The 19868-nt window shown below is 46.3% G+C and overlaps 1 protein-coding gene across 1 annotated transcript in view; it reads left to right on the forward strand.

Annotated features, from left to right (window-relative positions):
* LOC121533575 (neurocan core protein) overlaps nucleotides 1-19868 on the forward strand; it is a 200369-nt gene that overhangs the window by 21395 nt on the left and 159106 nt on the right. Inside the window, exon 2 of the mRNA XM_041839642.2 lies at nucleotides 15492-15572. Within this exon, the coding sequence (XP_041695576.2) occupies nucleotides 15500-15572 (73 nt within the window). The 5' untranslated portion in view covers nucleotides 15492-15499. The remainder of the gene's footprint in view (nucleotides 1-15491; nucleotides 15573-19868) is intronic.

Below are 19868 nucleotides of genomic sequence, written 5' to 3' on the forward strand. Positions count from 1 at the left end.
AAATGGAACTAGAGGCAGAACAGGAGACGCGTAAGCTAGAGGCAGAACAGGAGACGCGTAAGATGGAACTGGAGACGCGTAGGCTTGATCAAGAACTGGAGACGCGTAAGATGGAACTGGAGATGCGTAAAATGGAACTAGAGGCAGAAACAGCGAGGTTAGTCTCTGCTCATACTATGCCTGCTAGTGAGCCAGCCTCACCAGCGGTGTCGTCTGCTACATTTGATATTAGTAGACAGATCACCTTGGTACCTGTGTTTAGGGAGTCAGAGGTTGATTCCTATTTCAGTGTGTTTGAGCGTATAGCGGTAGCATTGAAATGGCCCGACGAGGTATGGTGCCTATTACTTCAGTGTAAGCTAACAGGTAAAGCCCAAGAGGTTCTGGCAGCGCTACCTCTTGAAGACAGTTTGAATTATGAGGTGGTCAAAGCTACTGTTCTTCGTGCCTATGAGCTTGTTCCTGAGGCATATCGACAGAGATTTAGGTCTCATAAAAAGTCTCCTACTCAGACTTATGTGGAGTTTGCTAGAGACAAAGGAAATCTGTTTGACAAATGGCACAGTGCTAGTAAGGTAACTGATTTTAACTCTCTACGGGAGTTAATCTTGTTAGAAGAGTTTAAAAATTGTTTACCGGAACGCATTGTAGTTTATCTGAACGAACAGAAAGTATCCTCACTGTCGGAAGCGTCTGTATTGGCAGACGAGTTTGTGTTGACGCATAAGAGCGTGTTTTCGGCTCGTACGGAGAGCAGGGCTGCGGAGTTGCTAACTTCTAGTCCTAGTCGACCAGCAGTACATCCAGCACGCCCAAAGATGTGCGTCACTGTTTCTATTGTCATAAGGTGGGACATTTGGTTAGTGATTGCTTTTTGCTTAAACGCAAACCGGGGATGCCTCAGCACGCCAGGCCGCCAACGGGTGTTGGGCTGATTCGATGCGGTTGTAGGGCCGGAATCAAGACAGAAGCCTCATAGTGAATGTGGTTTGAAAGTCCCTGTCCCAGATCACAGTTATGAACCGTTCATTTTTGAGGGGTTTGTTTCTATATCAGATGATGAAGCGTCTCAGCGTCCAGTTAGAATCCTCAGAGATACTGGTGCGGCGCAGTCGTTCATACTAGCTGATGTGTTGCCCTTGTCCAGTAATACATATTGTGGTTCCAGTGTGTTAGTACAAGGAATTGAAATGGGTTTCGTCCCAGTGCCATTGCACTTTGTGAACGTACACTCTGAGTTAGTCAGTGGATTGTTCAGAGTGGGCGTACGTCCTATGTTGCCAGTAAAAGGTGTGACATTTATAATGGGCAACGATATTGCCGGAGGAAAGGTAATACCCATATTGGAGGTATTGGATAAAAGTGACCAGTCTCTCTCCGAGGAGCTGGCACAGGGTTATCCAGATGTGTTCCCGCTTGTGCTGTCACACGTGCTCAAGCACGACAAGTGGGTGAAGTGGTAGATTTGTCAGACACGATTCTATTCAGAGAGTGTGACCCAGAGGATAGTTCGAGTGCTACCTCTGGTAAGCTGGTGCAGTCTGACCAACAGCCCAGAGAAAGGAAGAAGGATGTGGAACTTGTTGCTGAGGCCATACAGTTACCAGTTACTCGTGAGCAGCTGATCGCTAACCAACAGGTTGACATTAGCCTGGCTAAATGTTTTTCTAGTGTTGTCTCAGAGGAGGAGCTAAAGAAGAAAAACATGGCATACTTCCTTGATGGTAATCTCCTCATGCGTAAATGGACATCCCATGTTGACGCTGGCGGAGATTGGAATGCTGTTTACCAAATAGTGATTCCTACAGCCTTTCGACAAAATGTTTTATCCCTCGCTCATGATCACCAGTGGTCCGGACATCTGGGAGTCACCAAGACTTATGATCGTGTTTTGCGACATTTCTTTTGGCCTGGTTTAAAACAAGATGTGGCTCAGTTCTGTGGGACTTGCCACACCTGTCAAGTAGTTGGGAAACCGAACCAGGTTATTTCCCCGCGCCTCTTTGTCCCATACCGGCCATGGTGAACCATTCGAACATGTGATGGTTGATTGTGTTGGACCATTACCAAAAACAAAATCTGGTAACCAGTTTATGTTGACAATTATGTGTGTGGCCGCCAGGTACCCAGAGGCCATTCCTCTGCGAAGAGGGGTTGGATAATGTGTTGGCAGATGCTTTGTCTCGTGTTTAATGATCTAGGTTTTTTTTGTTATCCCGATAGGATGATTTGTGAATTTGGGTGTTGTGATAGATACGTGTGTCGCAAAACCATTTTGGTTTGCTCTTTTAAGGGTGGGGAGTGTTACGGATACAGGTATCCTGTATTTTTGTGTGTTCCTACTCTTTCTGCCCTAATCACAGGTGTCCTGTATGTTCCTGATTGGTGGTCGTTGAGGTGTCTGCTGATTGGACCAATCAGTGAACATTCCTGTTAATTGCACCACCTGTTATTCGTTTGTTCAAATCACACATCCCATTTTTATAAAAACCAGACTTGTGTTTGTTGAGAGAGAGAGACTTTTTGCCATATGTGAGTATGGACACGGTGGTGTCCTGTGTGTTGTGTACGCACTAAGTTGTTGGTTACCCTATTGGTAACATTATTATAATATATTTCTTTACCTGAGTGTGGATACTGTTGTATCCGGTGTACTTATTTAATTGCTGAGTACCCTGTTTAGTAGCGTGGTGTGTTTCTGGGAAAAGGGAGTTTAAGCTAGTTGCCCTTGGGCGTACATTACCCGTAGGAAGAAATCTGTCTATAAACACCAGTTAGACCTGAGCGGACCACCCACTGTATTTTTGTATGGTAGCAGTAGCCTAGCGGTTCTTCAGGCAGGCTAGATCAGTTTAGGGGGTTTTACACTATTGTTTCATTTCTTGGGTCCTGCTCAGCCCTTTTTCCCAAACCCTTACCGTGTGTTCATAAATAAACACTTTGTGTTTGACGGTAGTTCATGGTAGTTGTGTCTTATTTGTTCTCACTATTCCATGCCACACTTATAATTTACATGAATTTATGTTACGGGTCTCATGTCCATCCACCCTAGATGTTTAGAGCCACGGGGTTCGTAACACTCTCCAAATTGATTTCCTACTGCTCTTAGTTCCCCAACACCATCACTTTGGACCTTATTGTCCTTATTTCCCAGTCAATGGAGAATGAGTTCAACTCAGATGAGAACAATAATATTTCACTGATGAATTAATTAGAACACATACATTAACTTGGATTGACATTTAGTTGTACGTAACTGAGTAATTGATTGAAATATCTGCCAAAACCTTCACATTGGCTTTGAGTTGATGGGACATTGTATTCATTAAATCATTAGAGACTATGTGCACCTGCTCCATGCAGACTGTTTAGCAGTTGTCAGTCAAGCTCTTATGTGCTGCTGAGGACAGCACACGTGGTCCTTATCTGACTGGATCATTATTGTGTTTGTCTGACTGTCAGGGGGCCTCAGCAGCTAGTCCAGGCGGCCTACCCATCTGGCTCTCTCTGTCTGTCTACGTCCCTCTGGCTCTTATGGGCTTTGGGTGTGTGTGTGCACTGAGAGGGTGTGTGTTTGTGTGTGTGTTTGTTTGTGTGAGCGTGTGTGTGTGGTGGGGACACAGGGCTCCTCAATGTGTCTCAGGTGCTGTGATTGTGATGAGATGCAGACACCCAGGTCCCCATAACAGTGGGCAGATTTCCCCAATGCCTGTTTGGTGTGTGTGTGTGTGTTTAGTTGGGGCCGCAGCGATAGCTGCAGAGGCAGCATATGCTTCACAGTGTGCGGAGTGACTGATGGTTTAATGAGCTTTATTTTCACAAAGTGATTGGATGAAATGGCGTGTCTGCATGCGTCTGTGTGAAGCCCGGAACGTCCAGCTAAGCTCTATTGAAAACCCCTAACCCCCTACCCACTTACTTTCCATTGTCCCACGCATCCATTTGTCACCATTCTTGCATCATCTCAGACGGTATTGTAATTTATGGCATGATTAAAACAAAAGCTGCCTTCAGCTGTGGAGACAAGGTAAAAAAAAAAGTAGTGGGAGAGTTAAGCCTCATTAAAACACTGCTACTGGCACAAACCAACAGCACACACACACACACACACACAGATACACACCCACCCACCCACACACCACAGCACCGTGATGGACTAGGAGAGGCGCTTCCACACACTCTCTCCAAGCGTCTCCCCACAATCTCTCTCCTGCTTGTGTGTGTGTGTGCGCGTGTGTGTGTTCACTCAGGGAATGGATTAGAGAGCTTCCTAAACAGCAGACAGACAGCTCCTATCGTTAGTTAATTAACCTCCCTTTCACAGTGTAGGGAGTGCTGAGCAGGGCTGAGGGATGGTGTACTGGAGCTAATTGTTCATTGCTGTACCTAATAACTCACAGATATCAAAGTTATCTGGTTTACACAGGGGAGACATGGGTTGTGTTACTGACTGAGGAAGCTTGGGTGATGATATATTATCCATTCTGTATGTGTGGCAACCAGACCTCAGTTGAAATACTATTTAGGGTATTTTAATAACTTTCAAAGTCATTTGGAAGTAAGTATTTTGATATTTTATATTTGAAAACAAAAGTAGTTGAACATTGGACTGTATTTGGAAATACACTTGGAAAGTATTGGCATGTATTTGAAAATACTCAAATACACAGTATTTATAAAAATACTTACATACTCCCATGCATTTGAACCAGGTCTGTTTGGTATTAGAATTTTTTTATGTGGAAATACGTTTTAGAAAATACTTTCAAATAGTGTGCTATTTATAGTAAAATACTCAAATACACAGAAAATAAGTATTTAAATAAAAAAAACAGGTCTGGTGGGTTGGTGTCATCAATTGACTGTGACTCTCTTATTACTGATTTGAGTGTGTGTGTGTGATGGGGGTGTGTGTCTTAGGGTGGGTGTGGTGGGGGGTGTCTTAGGGTGGGGGTTACACCATAATCAAAATCTTAAAAGTCCCCCCAATCTTCATTTGGGAAATTGGGAACACAGTATAATCCTCTGATGTTTATATGTATGAGTTTTTCTCAGCAGCTTATTAGAGTGCATGTTACTGGAGCGTGATTCAGTGGCCTGTAGCCCGTAGTAACTTTGATTAACTGAGTCTTAACAGCCTGCAGTCAGAAGCCACTGGAATTATCCCGTCTGCCTGCCTGCGCCCCTATCAGAGAGAGGGGAGAGAGGGGAGAGAGGGAGAGAGAGGGAGAGAGAGGGAGAGAGAGGGAGAGAGAGGGAGAGGGAGGAGGGAGAGGGAGAGGAGGGAGAGAGAGAGAGAGAGAGAGAGAGAGAGAGAGGGAGAGGAGAGAGAGAGAGGGAGAGGGAGAGAGAGAGAGAGAGAGAGAGAGAGAGAGAGAGAGAGAGAGAGAGAGAGAGAGAGAGAGAGAGAGAGAGAGAGAGAGAGAGAGAGAGAGAGAGAGAGAGAGAGAGAGAGAGAGAGAGAGAGAGAGAGAGAGAGAGAGAGAGAGAGAGAGAGAGAGAGAGAGAGAGAGAGAGAGAGAGAGAGAGAGAGAGAGAGAGAGAGAGAGAGAGAGAGAGAGAGAGAGAGAGAGAGAGAGAGAGAGAGAGAGAGAGAGAGAGAGAGAGAGGCCTCCCTACTCTCCCCAGACCTTGGCCAATAATGAAGTGATGACATGGTCTCTGCACGGTGGTTGCGGTGCGCTGCATCTGAGCCGTGTGTTGTGGTGGGGGATATTTCCCTAAATAAGGTCCAGGGTCCTGGGCCCACTCTGTTAAACCCATGGGTAACACACTGGGGGTGACACTGTCTGTGATAGCTCACTGCAGGTGTGCACACCTCAGGGAGTTTGGGGAGGGTTTAGGCTCAGTCACTGTCAGAGGGATGGGGTTTTATCCCTGCTCTTTGGAGGAATGGGGTTTCCGTGACTGCCATTGCTGCAAAGGATGGGGGTTGGAGAGGGAGGATGTGTGTGTGTGTATTATTGCTTGCTTGTGTGTGTATGGTCGCTGCGCCAGCCATGCCATTGCTACAGAGGCTCCTTGGGCTCAGCATGCCATAGCTAACCACTGCTCCTCGTCCTCCTCCTCCAAGATTGGCAAGTATTGAGCTAACACCAAGGTTACAGTGATGGGTTGGTTAGGTAAGGCAACAGCAGACAGAACAGGACACACATTTATTTAAATCTTACATTTTAGTAATTTAGCAGATGCTCTTATCCGGAGCGACTTACAGGAGCAATTAGGGTTAAGTGCCTTGCTCAAGGGCACATCGACAGATTTTTCACCTAGTCGGCTTAGGATTTGAACCAGCGACCTTTCGGTTACTAGCCCAATGCTCTTAACCGCTAGGCTTTCCCTAAAGAAGCCCTTGCAGTCACAGCCTGCTTGTGTCCGACGCTGCGCTGAAAAATGTTCAATGGACTTTCCTTTCAGCCCAAATTTACATTCCTCTTGTAGACAGCAGGCAAGGAGACCTTGATGTGCTCAAGAACAAGTTAAACATTTGCCTCAGTGTAAAGTGGCTTTACGGCCACTGAGCATTGATCACTCTCTCCCCTCTTTCTCTCTCCCCCTCTCTCTCTTTTTCTCTCCTCTCTCTCTCTGTCTTTCCCTCGTTTAAAATCAGGACCACATCACACCTGTCGGATGCCATATTGGAGCAATATGTTATTTTCTTCTTAAAGAGGAGAGATATTCCACCTCCAGCCAAGCCCTGACTGCCAGCCAGGCTCATTTCATTGGTAGGATGCTCATCTGAATAGGAGAGAGGGGCAGAGGGAGACACTGTTTCTTTGAGGTGGAAGTAATATGCTTTCACACAGTCCTGGGCAGGCTCGGCTCTGCATGGAGAAATCCTCTCCACTACTTTCCCTCCCGTCTCTTTCACGGCCCAGCGCTTGGCCACGATGCGAGAATACATCCAACCTTTTGTGTTGTCGGTAGCATCATCAGGAGAGTGGAAAAAGATAAATACACACTCGTATGAGGGGGAAATAAACAAACTCTGCATTCCCCGCTGCCCTGGTCACATCCAGGCACATTAGATGCAATCAGGGGAGAGAGGGAGGGAGGGGGGGAGGGAGAGAGGGGAGGGGGGGAGAGAGAGAGAGGGAGAGAGGGGGGAGAGAGGGAGGGAGGGAGGGAGGGAGGGAGGGGGGGAGAGAGGGGGAGGGAGGGAGTGTGTGTGTGAGAGAGAGAGAGAAAGAGATGGCCGTGAGGAGCACTCCAGTGTAATTGCCAGGGCCTTTCAGCAGTTTAGTGTTAATGTGGCACACAGCCTCCTCCTCCCTCCATCCCTCCATCCCTCCATCCCTTCGTCCCATGAATGGCCCATCTCCTGCTTAATCGCATCTTTTCATGTCAGCATAAAAAAACCCTAACTCATAGGCAACAAGGGCACACTACTGCATGTACACTGAGAAACACTCATGCAAACACTCACAGGGACAAAAAGGCTCACACACAAAACATGCGCACACACACCCATACATAAAACACACTCACACACAAAGAACACACGCATGCACATGCATTCACACACACACGCCCACATTCACATTTCCATACAGAAGGTTGGCATTGACTTCATTATCATTCAGCGCTGTTGAAATGCAAATAATCCTCCTTTTATAACCTGAGCCTTCAGCCTCGATCATGATGGGATGGAAATGACTGTGTGTGCGTGCGCTTTAATTTATGCATGTGTGTTTTTGTATACCCGTGTGTGTGTGAGAGAGCATATGGTAGGCTGCGATGATGATGCGGAGCCAGACTGGTGGAGAGGGACCCACAGGCCAGCTATGGGCTCTCCTATAGTTCACATACAGTCCAGGCGACACGTTGGGGAAATGGATGGCTGCTTAAGATTCCAGTTGCACTCATCCGCTCCGGCTTGTCATTTGCGTGGATGCTAGCTAGCTAGAGTCAGAGTGCTCAACCAAATGGCGTGCCAATGGGCCATCTGAATGTACTGCACCACAGACAGACATTGTGTTTGTTGTGGCCCAGAAAACTCATGCTCTCCTTTCTTCCCATTGGCGAGCTGTTGTGTTCTCTCCTCATTCAGGTTTTATTAGTTAGCTTTTAGCGCTGCGGTCTCAGCGTTGTTTTCATCTGGATGCTTTTATCATTATGCATCAGAACAAAAACTCACGAAGGGAAAACACAACCAACTGAGAGGGAGAAGCAGCTCATAAAAGGCCAACTTTGTCCTGCAAATGTAGTATAATAAAGAGAACATTTACTATACAATATGAAAGTTCAGCAATATGGTTCCTGCAAATGTATTTTGTCACCTAATTTCTAATTTGTCACCTACATAGCTGTTGATGGGTCTGAGTCCCAAATGGAAATGGCATTGTGTGTGTGTCTGTGCGTGCGTGCATGTGTTGGTGTGTGTGTGAGTGGGTGCCTGCGTCCGTGCATCCATGTGTGTGTTTGTTTGTGTGTGTGTGTGTGTGTGTGTGTATGTGTGTGTTGTGACTGACTGACTGACTGACTGACTGCGGCAGGGACAATGACAGTGTGAGCTGATGGAGTGATAGGGGGAGTGAGTGATTAATGAGCCTGGTTCATAATGCACGATGGCACGGAAGAAAGGAGGGAGGGAGCACACAGAGAGAGGGAGACTCCATGGAGGGATAGCAAGGAGGTAGGAAGGGAAGAAATAGGGTAGACAGAAAGAATGATAGAGAACTTGTGGGAAACAGGAAGAAAGTTGACAGAAAGGGATAGAAAGAGGCTCCGTAGAGGGACAGCATGAGCTCCTGCCTGGTGGTAATAGCATATGGAAGCCTCCTTCTCTCCCTCCTTTCCTCCGCCATCTGGGTGGGGCAACATGGAGGGAACAGTCAGGCTGAGCAGAGCTTCCAACCAGCTGGGATGAAGCAGTGGAGACTGTGTGGAGATCTAGTGAGGCTCCCAGTGACTTCTCTGAGTCTTCCAAGTATAGGACACTGTTTCAGTGGGTGGTACAGGACAGTACATACCTGTTCTGGTCTCATGTATCTCTGTTAGTAGCAACGCTAACACTGTAATTACTGTATGTCTAATCTGAAATGGGTTCTGATTGTGAAAGGCACTGAGAGTAGGTAGGTAGCCTAGCGAAAGGTAGCGGCAGCAGCAGGTAGCCTAGCAGTTAAGAGTGTTGGGCCAGTAACCGAAAGGTCGCTGGTTCGAATCCCTGAGCTGACCAGGTGAAAAATCTGTCGATGTGCCCTAGAGCAAGGCACTTAACCCTAATTGCTCCTGTAAGTTGCTCTGTATAAGAGCATCTGCTAAATGACTAAAATGTACAGATGTAAACGTATGGCACTGTATGTATACTTTCTGCTTATGTGTGGCTGTGTGTACAGGTTTCTGTATGGGTGTGCGCGCGTGTGTGTTGTGACTGGCCTAGAAATGTATGCAGATGTGTATACAGCAGCAGGTTCATGTTGGCGTTGCAGTGATGTCCAGTCCTGTGAGCCAGCGGAGCAGAGAGAGTTGGTATTTGAAAGGACACTCACAGCTTGGCGGCTGTCCCCTGCTCACAGAGGCAAGGAGGGCTGGCCCTGGGCATAAGCAACATAAAAAAATTAGAAACTAATTCGGGGTCTCAAGTTACTGTTGAGAGTTTGAATAGTAGAATACACAAGATGCAATTTCTAAATTTGGTTGTGTATCAGCAGTTTTTCTCTTGTTATGTCAGTCACTGACAGTCACTCAATAAGCCATGTCATTATAAAAATAAAAATTAAAGGTAAACTAGTCTAGCCAGCTATCTAAACTTGTAGTAATCATAGCCGAATACCGAACGGGCATTCAGGACACGTGCCCAGGGGCCCTGACCTCCAGGGGCCCCCATTTATTTTGTTAGTCACTCTCACTCAGATATCATATTAACATGGCATAAGTCATGTCAAAATGTGTAGAATTGCAGGAGATTAACTTTATTTTTATTTTTATTATCAGGCGCCATGAAGAGGGGGGCCACTGAAATGATTTTACCATGAGGTGGGGGACCCCCCCCAACCAAATCTGGCTTAGGGCCCCCAAAATGCTTTCTTTGTATTGATGATGTGGCAAGGTCAGAGCCGACATAGCGTTGTGACTTAGCCCTAGAGAACACACATGAATAGAAGGCTTTCTTTGTATTGATGATGTGGAGAGAGGGCTACGGAGCTCTGAGGAGCCTGTATTGATCTGGGATTGAACTGAAGTGGGTCTGTGTGTCATGAGGAGCCTTTGGAGATACAAATAGTCTAGAAAAGGGAATATTATATTTTTGATGCTTCGTTAGCAAGGAAATCACTTGGCATTCTTCCCGCACCCCTAGCATGGTACTAAGGAGCCTTTGGTGTCTTATTTTTTTCTAACCAGGAAATACTCTAGGCCCTGGTCAGGTCACGTGATCGGGAAAAACTCCTGCCCCTAGCATAATATCACATCATCATTTGGGCAGCGTTCAAGCATTGATCTGTTGTTGCTGTAATATTTACGAGGGATAACACATACCTAAATGGTCCCATCTATATTCCTTCTCATAGAGAATAGCCTGGCTGGGCTGTCTGTGTTTGTCCTTGATTGCCTTTGAAACAGTCTGAGCGAATAGCGTGGCTGTAATGGACACCAGCTATCTGTATCCCATCTCTGGTACCCTTTGCCTCGGATTTCGCACCTTGGCCGCCGCGCCGGGCTGGACGCCGGATCTCCATAGCTGCCACATCCATTATTTATACACAGGGTTTTTCTGTCCTCCCTCCAGGGACTGGCATCTCAGTAGAATTTAGTTCACAATCAACACACACTAGATCCTACTATCTGGACTGGACTGGGCTGGTGTTAACACTTTGTCATAGCAACAGACGGGTCAGTTTAGTTGAGCCAGGCAAAGACATACTGTACCTGGATGCAAAGCTGGCCCTTTGTTGTCTATCCTGAGTGGCCCTGGTTCGAATCCAGGCTCTGTCGCAGCCGGCCGCGACCGGGAGACTCATGGGCGGCGCACAATTGGCCCAGCGTCGTCCAGGGTAGGGGAGGGAATGGCCGGCAGGGATGTAGCTCAGTTGATAGAGCATGGCGTTTGCAACGGCAGGGTTGTGGGTTCGATTCCCACGGGGGGCCAGTATAAAAAAAAATGTATTCACTAACTGTAAGTCGCTCTGGATAAGAGCGTCTGCTAAAATGTAAAATGTTATCTCTTTATGCTGTATAATGTGGAGAAATTATGTAATTGTGGTTGCTTGTGCTCTAACAATGTTGCCCCTGGGGGGATTAATAAAGTTGAATTGAATTGAATTGAAGGCATATTTTACACTGGGTTTTCTCTATTTGCTTTCATGATTCTTCTATCAAAATTGAGATTAGGACGTCACTTTTCTTCATTAAGAAATGTGACCGGTTACAGGATCTGAGGCGTTTGATGCTGGTTCCTACTTCACGGTAGGGCCATTTGCGTGAGGCTGTTTTTCACCTTCCCAATGACACAGAAAAGGTGCATTTTCCAATAAATGTATATAAACACTAGGCTCTCTCTCACATACCAGCTGCCTCCACCCTCACTAGATCTAAGAATTCCTGCAACTTTGATTTTGTGTGTGTGAAAATGTCAAACATGCCATGTGTAACAATTGCCATGGAAACATAGGCTTCAATCATGTTGTATTTGCTTGCTGTGTTGTGCTGCTCAGCTGTTTTGATGTAGAACACTGCAAACATATTTTATTTTGGTATAGGAATCAGAGGAAGCTGATGGGTTGCCAAATAATAAAACATCATTCAATGCAAATATCTTATCCACCTGATTGTCAGTCTGTATTGTAGACCTACGGACTGGGCTGTTCTAGGCAGAAATCAGTCTTTGATTATAGGGAGATTGTAAAGTCGGCTACATTATCAGTGCCCTGCCCTGATGTAGGGCCAGCAGGTGATTTCAAACCACAGAAATTATTCCTGTCTGATTTGTCACTAGAAGGGCCTGTCTGGGATGGGATTCTAATGGCTATGCCTCCTGTCCACCTCTCACCTGTCTCCTCTCTAGCTGGAACGTTAATGGAAGGAGATAGAGAGTGTACATGCAAACATATCGGCAACTTGAGTGATTGTAATTCTAACGATGTCTCTGCCTCTCTGCCTCTCTGTCTCTGTCTCTGTCTCTGTCTCTGTCTCTGTCTCTGTCTCTGTCTCTGTCTCTGTCTCTGTCTCTCTCTCTCTCTCTCTCTCTCTCTCTCTCTCTCTCTCTCTCTCTCTCTCTCTCTCTCTCTCTCTCTCTCTCTCTCTCTCTCTCTCTCTCTCTCTCTCTCTCTCTCTCTCTCTCTCTCTCTCTCTCTCTCTCTCAATTCAGTTTCAATTTAAGGGATTTATTGGCATGAGAAATGTATGTTAACATTGCCAAAGCAAGTGAAGTAGATAGTAAACAAAAGTGAAATAAATATTAACAGTAAACATTACACTCAGAAGTTCCAAAAGAATAAATAGTATGTGTATATATACAGTGTTGTAACAATGTGCAAATAGTTAAAGTACAAATGGGAAAATAAATAAACATAAATATGGGTTGTATTTACAATGGTGTTTGTTCTTCACTGGTTGCCCTTTTCTTGTGGCAACAGATTACAAATATTTCTGCTGTGATGGCACACTGTGGTTTTTCACCCAGTAGATAAGGGAGTTTATCAAAATTGGGTTTGTTTTCGAATTCTTTGTGGCTCTCTGTAATCTGAGGGAAATATGTGTCTCTAATATGGTCATACATTTGGCAGGAGGTTAGGAAGTGCAGCTCAGTTTCCACCTCATTTTGTGGGCAGTGTGCGCATAGCCTGTCTTCTCTTGAGAGCCAGACCTCACAACCATATAGGGCAATGGGTTTTATAACTGATTCAAGTATTTTTAGCCAGATCCTAATTGGTATGTCAAATGTTATGTTCCTTTTGATGGCATAGAAGGCCCTTCTTGCCTTGTCTCTCAGATCATTCACAGCTTTGTGGAAGTTACCTGTGGCACGGATGTTTAGGCCGAGGTATGTATAGTTTTTTGTATGTTCTAGGGCAATGGTGTCTAGATGGAATTTGTATTTGTGGTCTTGGCAACTGGACCTTTTTTGGAACACCATTATTTTTGTCTTACTGAGATTTACTGTCAGGGCCCAGGTCTGACAGAATCTGTGCAGAAGATCTAAGTGCTGCTACAGGCCCTCCTTGGTTGGTGACAGAAGCACCAGATCATCAGCAAACAGTAGACATTTGACTTCAGATTCTAGTAGGGTGAGGCTGGGTGCTACAGACTGTTCTAGTGCCCTCGCCAATTCGTTGATATATATGTTGAAGAGGGTGAGGCTTAAACTGCATCCCTGTCTCACCCCATGGCCCTGTGGAAAGAAATGTGTGTGTTTTTTGCCAATTTTAACTGCACACTTGTTGTTTGTGTACATGGATTTTATAATGTCGTATGTTTTTCCCCCAACCCCACTTTCCATCAATTTGTATAGCAGACCCTCATGCCAAATTGAGTCAAAAGCATTTTTGAAATCAACAAAGCATGAGAAGATTTAGCCTTTGTTTTGGTTTGTTTGTTTGTCAATTAGGGTGTGCAGGGTGAATACGTGGTCTGTCATACAGTAATTTGGTAAAAAGCCAATTTGACATTTGCTCAGTACATTGTTTTCACTGAGGAAATGAACTAGTATGCTGTTAATGATAATGCAGAGGATTTTCCCAAGGTTGCTGTTGACGCATATCCCACGGTACTTATTGGGGTCAAATTTGTCTCCACTTTTGTGGATTGGGGTGATCAGTCCTTGGTTCCAAATATTGGGGAAGATGCCAGAGCTAAGGATGATGTTAAAGAGTTTAAGTATAGCCAATTTGAATTTGTGGTCTGTATATTTTATCATATCATTGAGGATACCATCAACACCACAGGCCTTTTTGGGTTGGAGGGTTTGTATTTTGTCCTGTAGTTCATTCAATGTAATTGGATAATCCAGTGGGTTCTGGTAGTCTTTAAGTTGATTCTAAGATTTGCATTTGATCATCTATATTGTTTTGCTGTTTGTTCTTTGTTATAGGGCCAAAAGATTGGAGAAGTGGTTTACCCATACATCTCCGTTTTGGATAGATAGCTCTTCGTGTTGTTGTTTGTTTATTGTTTTCCAATTTTCCTAGTAGTTAGAGTCTATGGATTCTTCAATTACATTGAGCTGATTTCTGACATGCTGTTCCTTCTTTTTCCGTAGTGTATTTCTGTATTGTTTTAGTGATTCACCATAGTGAAGGCGTAGGCTCAGGTTTTCTGGGTCTCTAAGTGTTTGGTTGGATAGGTTTCTCAATTTCTTTCTTAGGTTTTTGCATTCTTCAACAAACCATTTGTCACTGTTGTTACTTTTCTTCGGTTTTCTGTTAGAGATTTTTAGATTTGATAGGGAAGCTGAGAGGTCAAATAAACTGTTTAGGTTTTCTACTGCCAAGTTTACACCTTCACTATTACAGTGGAACGTTTTGTCCAGGAAGTTGTCTAAAAGGGATTGAATTTGTTGTTGCCTAATTGTTTTTTGGTAAGTTTCGACACTACTTTCCTACCATCTATAGCATTTCTTAATATTATTCAGTTCCTTTGGCTTTGATGCCACAGTCAAAACTGTTCGCTGCTCTGTTACCCCAATGGTGGAACAAGCTCCCTCACGACGCCAGGACAGCGGAGTCACTCACCACCTTCCGGAGACATTTGAAACCCCACCTCTTTAAGGAATATCTGGGATAGGATAAAGTAATCCTTCTACCCCCCCCCCATTGTAAAGTGGTTATCCCACTGGCTATAAGGTGAATGCACCTATTTGTAAGTCGCTCTGGATAAGAGCGTCTTCTAAATGACGTAAATGTAAATGTAAATGATGCCTCATGATTGAGTATTGCTCTGTTCAAGTAGACTGTGATTTTGCTGTGGTCTGATAGGAGTGTCAGTGGGCTGACTGTGAACGCTCTGAGAGACTCTGGGTTGAGGTCAGTGATAAAGTAGTCTACAGTACTTCTGCCAAGAGATGAGCTATAGGTGTACCTACCATAGGAGTCCCCTCGAAGCCTACCATTGACTATGTACATACCCAGTGTGCGACAGAGATGCAGGAGTTGTGACCCGTTTTTGTTGGTTATGTTGTCGTAGTTGTGCCTAGGGGGGCAAATGGGGGAGGGAATGCTGTCACCTCCAGGTAGGTGTTTGTCCCCCTGTATGCTGAGGGTGTCAGGTTCTTGTCCAGTTCTGGCATTTAGGTCGCCACAGACTAGTACATGTCACTGGGTCTGGAAAATATTGATTTCCCCCTCCAGGATGGAGAAGCTGTCTTCATTAAAGTATGGGGATTCTAGTGGGGGGATATAGGTAGCACACAGGAGGAAATTTTTCTCTGTTGAGATAATTTCCTTTTGAATTTCTAGCCAAATGTAAAATGTTCCTGTTTTGATTAATTTCATAGAGTGAGTTAGGTCTGCTCTATACCAAATTAGCAGTCTCGCTCTCTCTCTCTCTCTCTCTCTCAGGTTCCAGGATGCTGGGTGCGGTGGTCCCTGCCTGTGGACTGCAGGCTCTGCTGACGGCACTCCTGCTCTCTCTGGGCTGTGGTAAGTTCTCCTCTCCTCGGCAATACACCGGTACCTCCCATCACTGGTTTACATGGCCATCTGTGTGTTTTAGCACCTTTGGTCCTGTAGATACAACATTAGCAACACACTACCTATCTCCTACTCTTCTGAGGGTGTTTCTGAGGAGGTCTTATGATAGCTCCAGGCTCTTAGCGGAGTCTTGGCTAGCCCTAGGTGCTCTATCCAGTGTTAGTATTCAGTCAATACTCTATGCTATCTGGCTCATTGGTCCCTGGACTCCTACGCTCTTAGAAAAAAAGGTGCTAAGTAGAACCATACAGGGTTCTTCGGTTTGTCCCAATGGGGGAACCCTTTTTGGTGCTGGGTAGAACCCTTTGCAGTTTATGGAGAAATGGCTTATCTAGAACCCTCTATGTAGGGTTCTTTAAAGAACCCCCTGTATATGGTTCGACCTAGAACCCTTTTATATATGAACGGTTCCACCAGCCTTATTAGTCTTTAAAATGTAAATACTTATAACAATACATTACATATATCATAAGGCCTTTCTTTGAGGGCTTAGTTCTACCCTAACACAGTGGTGTTAGGAATCTCCTGGTTTATAGGCCACTTAAGGCCTGCAAGTCGCATTATGCTGGCTTGCAAAGTGATGTCAAATCAAATTGATTGGAATTCCTATTGGAATCCAGCCAGAGTTAGGATATCCAACAAGTGGAATTGTTAATCACCCGCAACCTGCATTCAGAATGACTGCCAGGGTAGGGTAGATTGAATACTGAGACTACCTCAATCACCTAAACTGGAACAACCATTTAAGTAATGGGTGCAATAAATCCAATTACTAACAGATTGGATTAGTTTAGAAAACTGTATGCAGTGATGTAAAGTACTTAAGTAAAAATACTTTAAACTACTACTTAAGTCGTTTTTTTGGGTATCTGTACTTTACTTTACTATTTATATTTTTGGCAACTTTTACTTTTACTTAACTACTTTCCTAAAGAAAATAATGTACATTTTACTCCATACATTTTCCCTGCCACCCAAGAGTACTCGTTACATTTTGACAGGAAAATGGTCAAATTCACACACTTATCAAGAGAACATCCCTGGTCATCCCTACTGCCTCTGATCTGGCGGACTCACTAAACACAAATGCTTCGTTTGTAAATTATGTCTGAGTGTTGGAGTGTGCCACTGGCTATCAGTCAATAAAAAATAAAAATACAATTATGCCGTCTGGTTTGCTTAATATAAGGAATTTGAAATGATTTATACTTTTACTTTTACTTTTGAAACTTAAGTACATTTTAGCAATTCCATTTACTTTTGATACTTAAGTATATTTAAAACCAAATACTTTGACTTTTACTCAAGTAGTATTTTACAGGGTGACTTTTACTTGAGTCATTTTCTATTAAGGTATCTTTACTTTTTTACTCAAATATGAAAATGGTGTACTTTTCCAACCACTGACTGCATGTTATTTCTCTTTGTGTCGCATTAAATGTATCAACCAATCAATGTACATGTAAAAACAGATATTAGAGTAAAAAAATATATTCTGAAAATCTCCCTGCAGTAGAGCATGTTGGGAAATATTATATATGGTTCTATGTAGAACCCTTCTTGCCGTCTAAATAATCCATCTTGCCTTCCAAAGAATCATCAAAGAACCCTTTCTTCCAAAAACAGTTCTTAGGATGTTAAAGGTTCTAGGTAAAACCCTTTGCCTTACAAAGAACCCTTGTCTACCAAAAAGGGTTCTTCTGATCAAAATGGTTCTTGGTAGCACTGCCCTTTGGAGGGTTGCAGTTCATGGAGGATTGTCACACCCTGGCTCTGGGGACTCTTAAATGTTGAGCCAGGGTGTGGATTTTTCTATGTTTAGTTTTCTATGTTTTTTGTTTTAGATCGTTTAGATCTATGTTGGCCAGGGTGGTTCTCAATCAGAGGCAGCTGTAGCTCGTTGTCTCTGATTGGGGACCATACTTAGGCAGCCTGTTGGCACCAGTTAGTTTGTGGGATCTTGATCCGTAAAGGTTTGGTGTGTGTAACCTCAGGACTTCACGTTTCGTTTTGTTGTTTTGTTCGTGTGTTGTGTATCAATAAAGATGTACGCTTATCACGCTGCGCCTTGGTTCCACGAGTCATCAGTCAACGTGCGTGACAGAAGATCCCACCAAAAAAGGACCAAGCAGCGTGTCCAGGAACAGACAGCCTGGACTTGGGAGGAGATCCTGGACGGGAAGGGATCCTGGACTTGGGAAGAGATTCAGGCCGGAATGGATCGCCGTTCTTGGGAGGAGACTGTGGAGGCGCGCTACAAAGAGGAGCAGCGGCATCGCAGAGGGTACCGGCCGAGGAGGAAGCCCGAGAGACAGCCCCAATTTTTTTGGGGGGGGCTAAAAGGGTGGTTGGCGGAGACTAGAGTTAGAGCAGAGCCAACTCCCCGTACTCAGGCTAGGAAGCGTGAGACTGGGCAGGCTCCGTGTTATACGGAGCCACGTACTGTGCCGCGAGTGTTCCGGCACAGTCCTGTACGTCCGGTGCTAGCACCACGCACGTGTCGTGCTAAGATGGGCATGCAGCCAGGACGGGGTGTGCCGGCTCAACGCTCGTGGCCTCCAGTACGCCTCCTCGGTCCCGTATATCCTGCGCCAGTGCCACGTGCTGTAGCGCCAGTACGAGTGCACAGCCCTGTACGTCCTGTGCTGATGCCTCACACATATTGTGTGGAAATAGGCATTCATCCAGGACGGGTTGTGTCAGCTCTCCGCTCCAGACCTCCAGTCCGCCTCCACAGTCCGGCCCGGCCCGTTCCGGCTCCCCGCACCAAGCCAGTGGTGCGTGTTCCCAGCCCGGTCCGGCCTGTTCCTGTCCCTCGCACCAAGCCAGTGGTGCGCGTCGCCAGCCCGGTCCGGCCTGTTCCTGCTCCCGCACCAAGCCAGTGGTGCGGCGTCGCCAACCCGGTCCGGCCTGTTCCTGCTCCCCGCACCAAGCCTGTGGTGCGCGTCGTCAGCCTGGTCCGGCCCGTTCCTGCTCCCCGCACCAAGCCTGTGGTGCGCGTCATCAGCCCGGTCCGGCCTGTTCCTGTCCCTCGCACCAAGCCAGTGGTGCGCGTCGCCAGCCCGGTCCGGCCTGTTCCTGTCCCTCGCACCAAGCCAGTGGTGCGCGTCGCCAGTCCGGTCCGGCCTGTTCCTGCTCCCCGCACCAAGCCAGTGGTGCGCGTCATCAGCCTGGTCCGGCCCGTTCCTGCTCCCCGCACCAAGCCAGTGGTGCACGTCGTCAACCGGTCCGGCCTGTTCCTGCTCCCGCACCAAGCCTGTGGTGCGGCGTCGTCAGCCGGTCCGGCCCGTTCCTGCTCCCCGCACCAAGCCTGTGGTGCGCGTCGTCAGCCCGGTCCGGCCCGTTCCTGACCCCCGCGCCAAGCCAGTGGTGCGTGTGTCCAGTCCGGCACGGCCCGTGCCTGTTCCACCGGTGCCTGGTCCGGCACCGGTCAGCTGTTCCACTACGGAGTCAGAGCAATCCGCTCCACCGGAGTCCGGTCCAACTCCAGTCAGCGGATCCACACCGGAGCCAGAGAAATCCGCTCCACCGGTGTCCAGTCCAGCTCCGGCCAGCGGCTCCAGTCCGGAGCCGGTAAGGTTTGGTCCACCGTCGTCGGATCCAGCTCCAGTCAGCGGGACCAGACCAGGGGTGCAACGGGGAGGTGGAGAAAAGGTGGTGGTCACGCCCGGATCGCAGTCCGCGCCTTTGGGGGGGGGGGGGTACTGTCACGTTCTGGCTCTGGGGACTCTTAAATGTTGAGCCAGGGTGTGGATTTTTCTATGTTTAGTTTTCTATGTTTTTTGTTCTAGATCGTTTAGATCTATGTTGGCCAGGGTGGTTCTCAATCAGAGGCAGCTGTAGCTCGTTGTCTCTGATTGGGGACCATACTTAGGCAGCCTGTTGGCACCAGTTAGTTTGTGGGATCTTGATCCGTAAAGGTTTGGTGTGTGTAACCTCAGGACTTCACGTATCGTTTCGTTTTGTTGTTTTGTTCGTGTGTTGTGTATCAATAAAGATGTACGCTTATCACGCTGTGCCTTGGTTCCACGAGTCATCAGTCAACGTGCGTGACAAGGATGGCTTAGACACACACACACACACAATTCCGTCATCCCTATAGGGCTGGGAATGTTGGCAGGCCCTCACAGCTTAGGGACGAGGGGGTTGATTCCAGTCATTTTATCTCACTATAAATACTGGAGCTGGACTTTAGTAGAGGCAAATTTTGAGGCATTTAGGGCAGGGGTCCAAATCTCCCAGCTC

The sequence above is a fragment of the Coregonus clupeaformis genome, chromosome 20 (assembly GCF_020615455.1).
Source record: "Coregonus clupeaformis isolate EN_2021a chromosome 20, ASM2061545v1, whole genome shotgun sequence".
In the NCBI taxonomy this organism is placed as follows: Eukaryota; Metazoa; Chordata; class Actinopteri; order Salmoniformes; family Salmonidae; genus Coregonus; species Coregonus clupeaformis.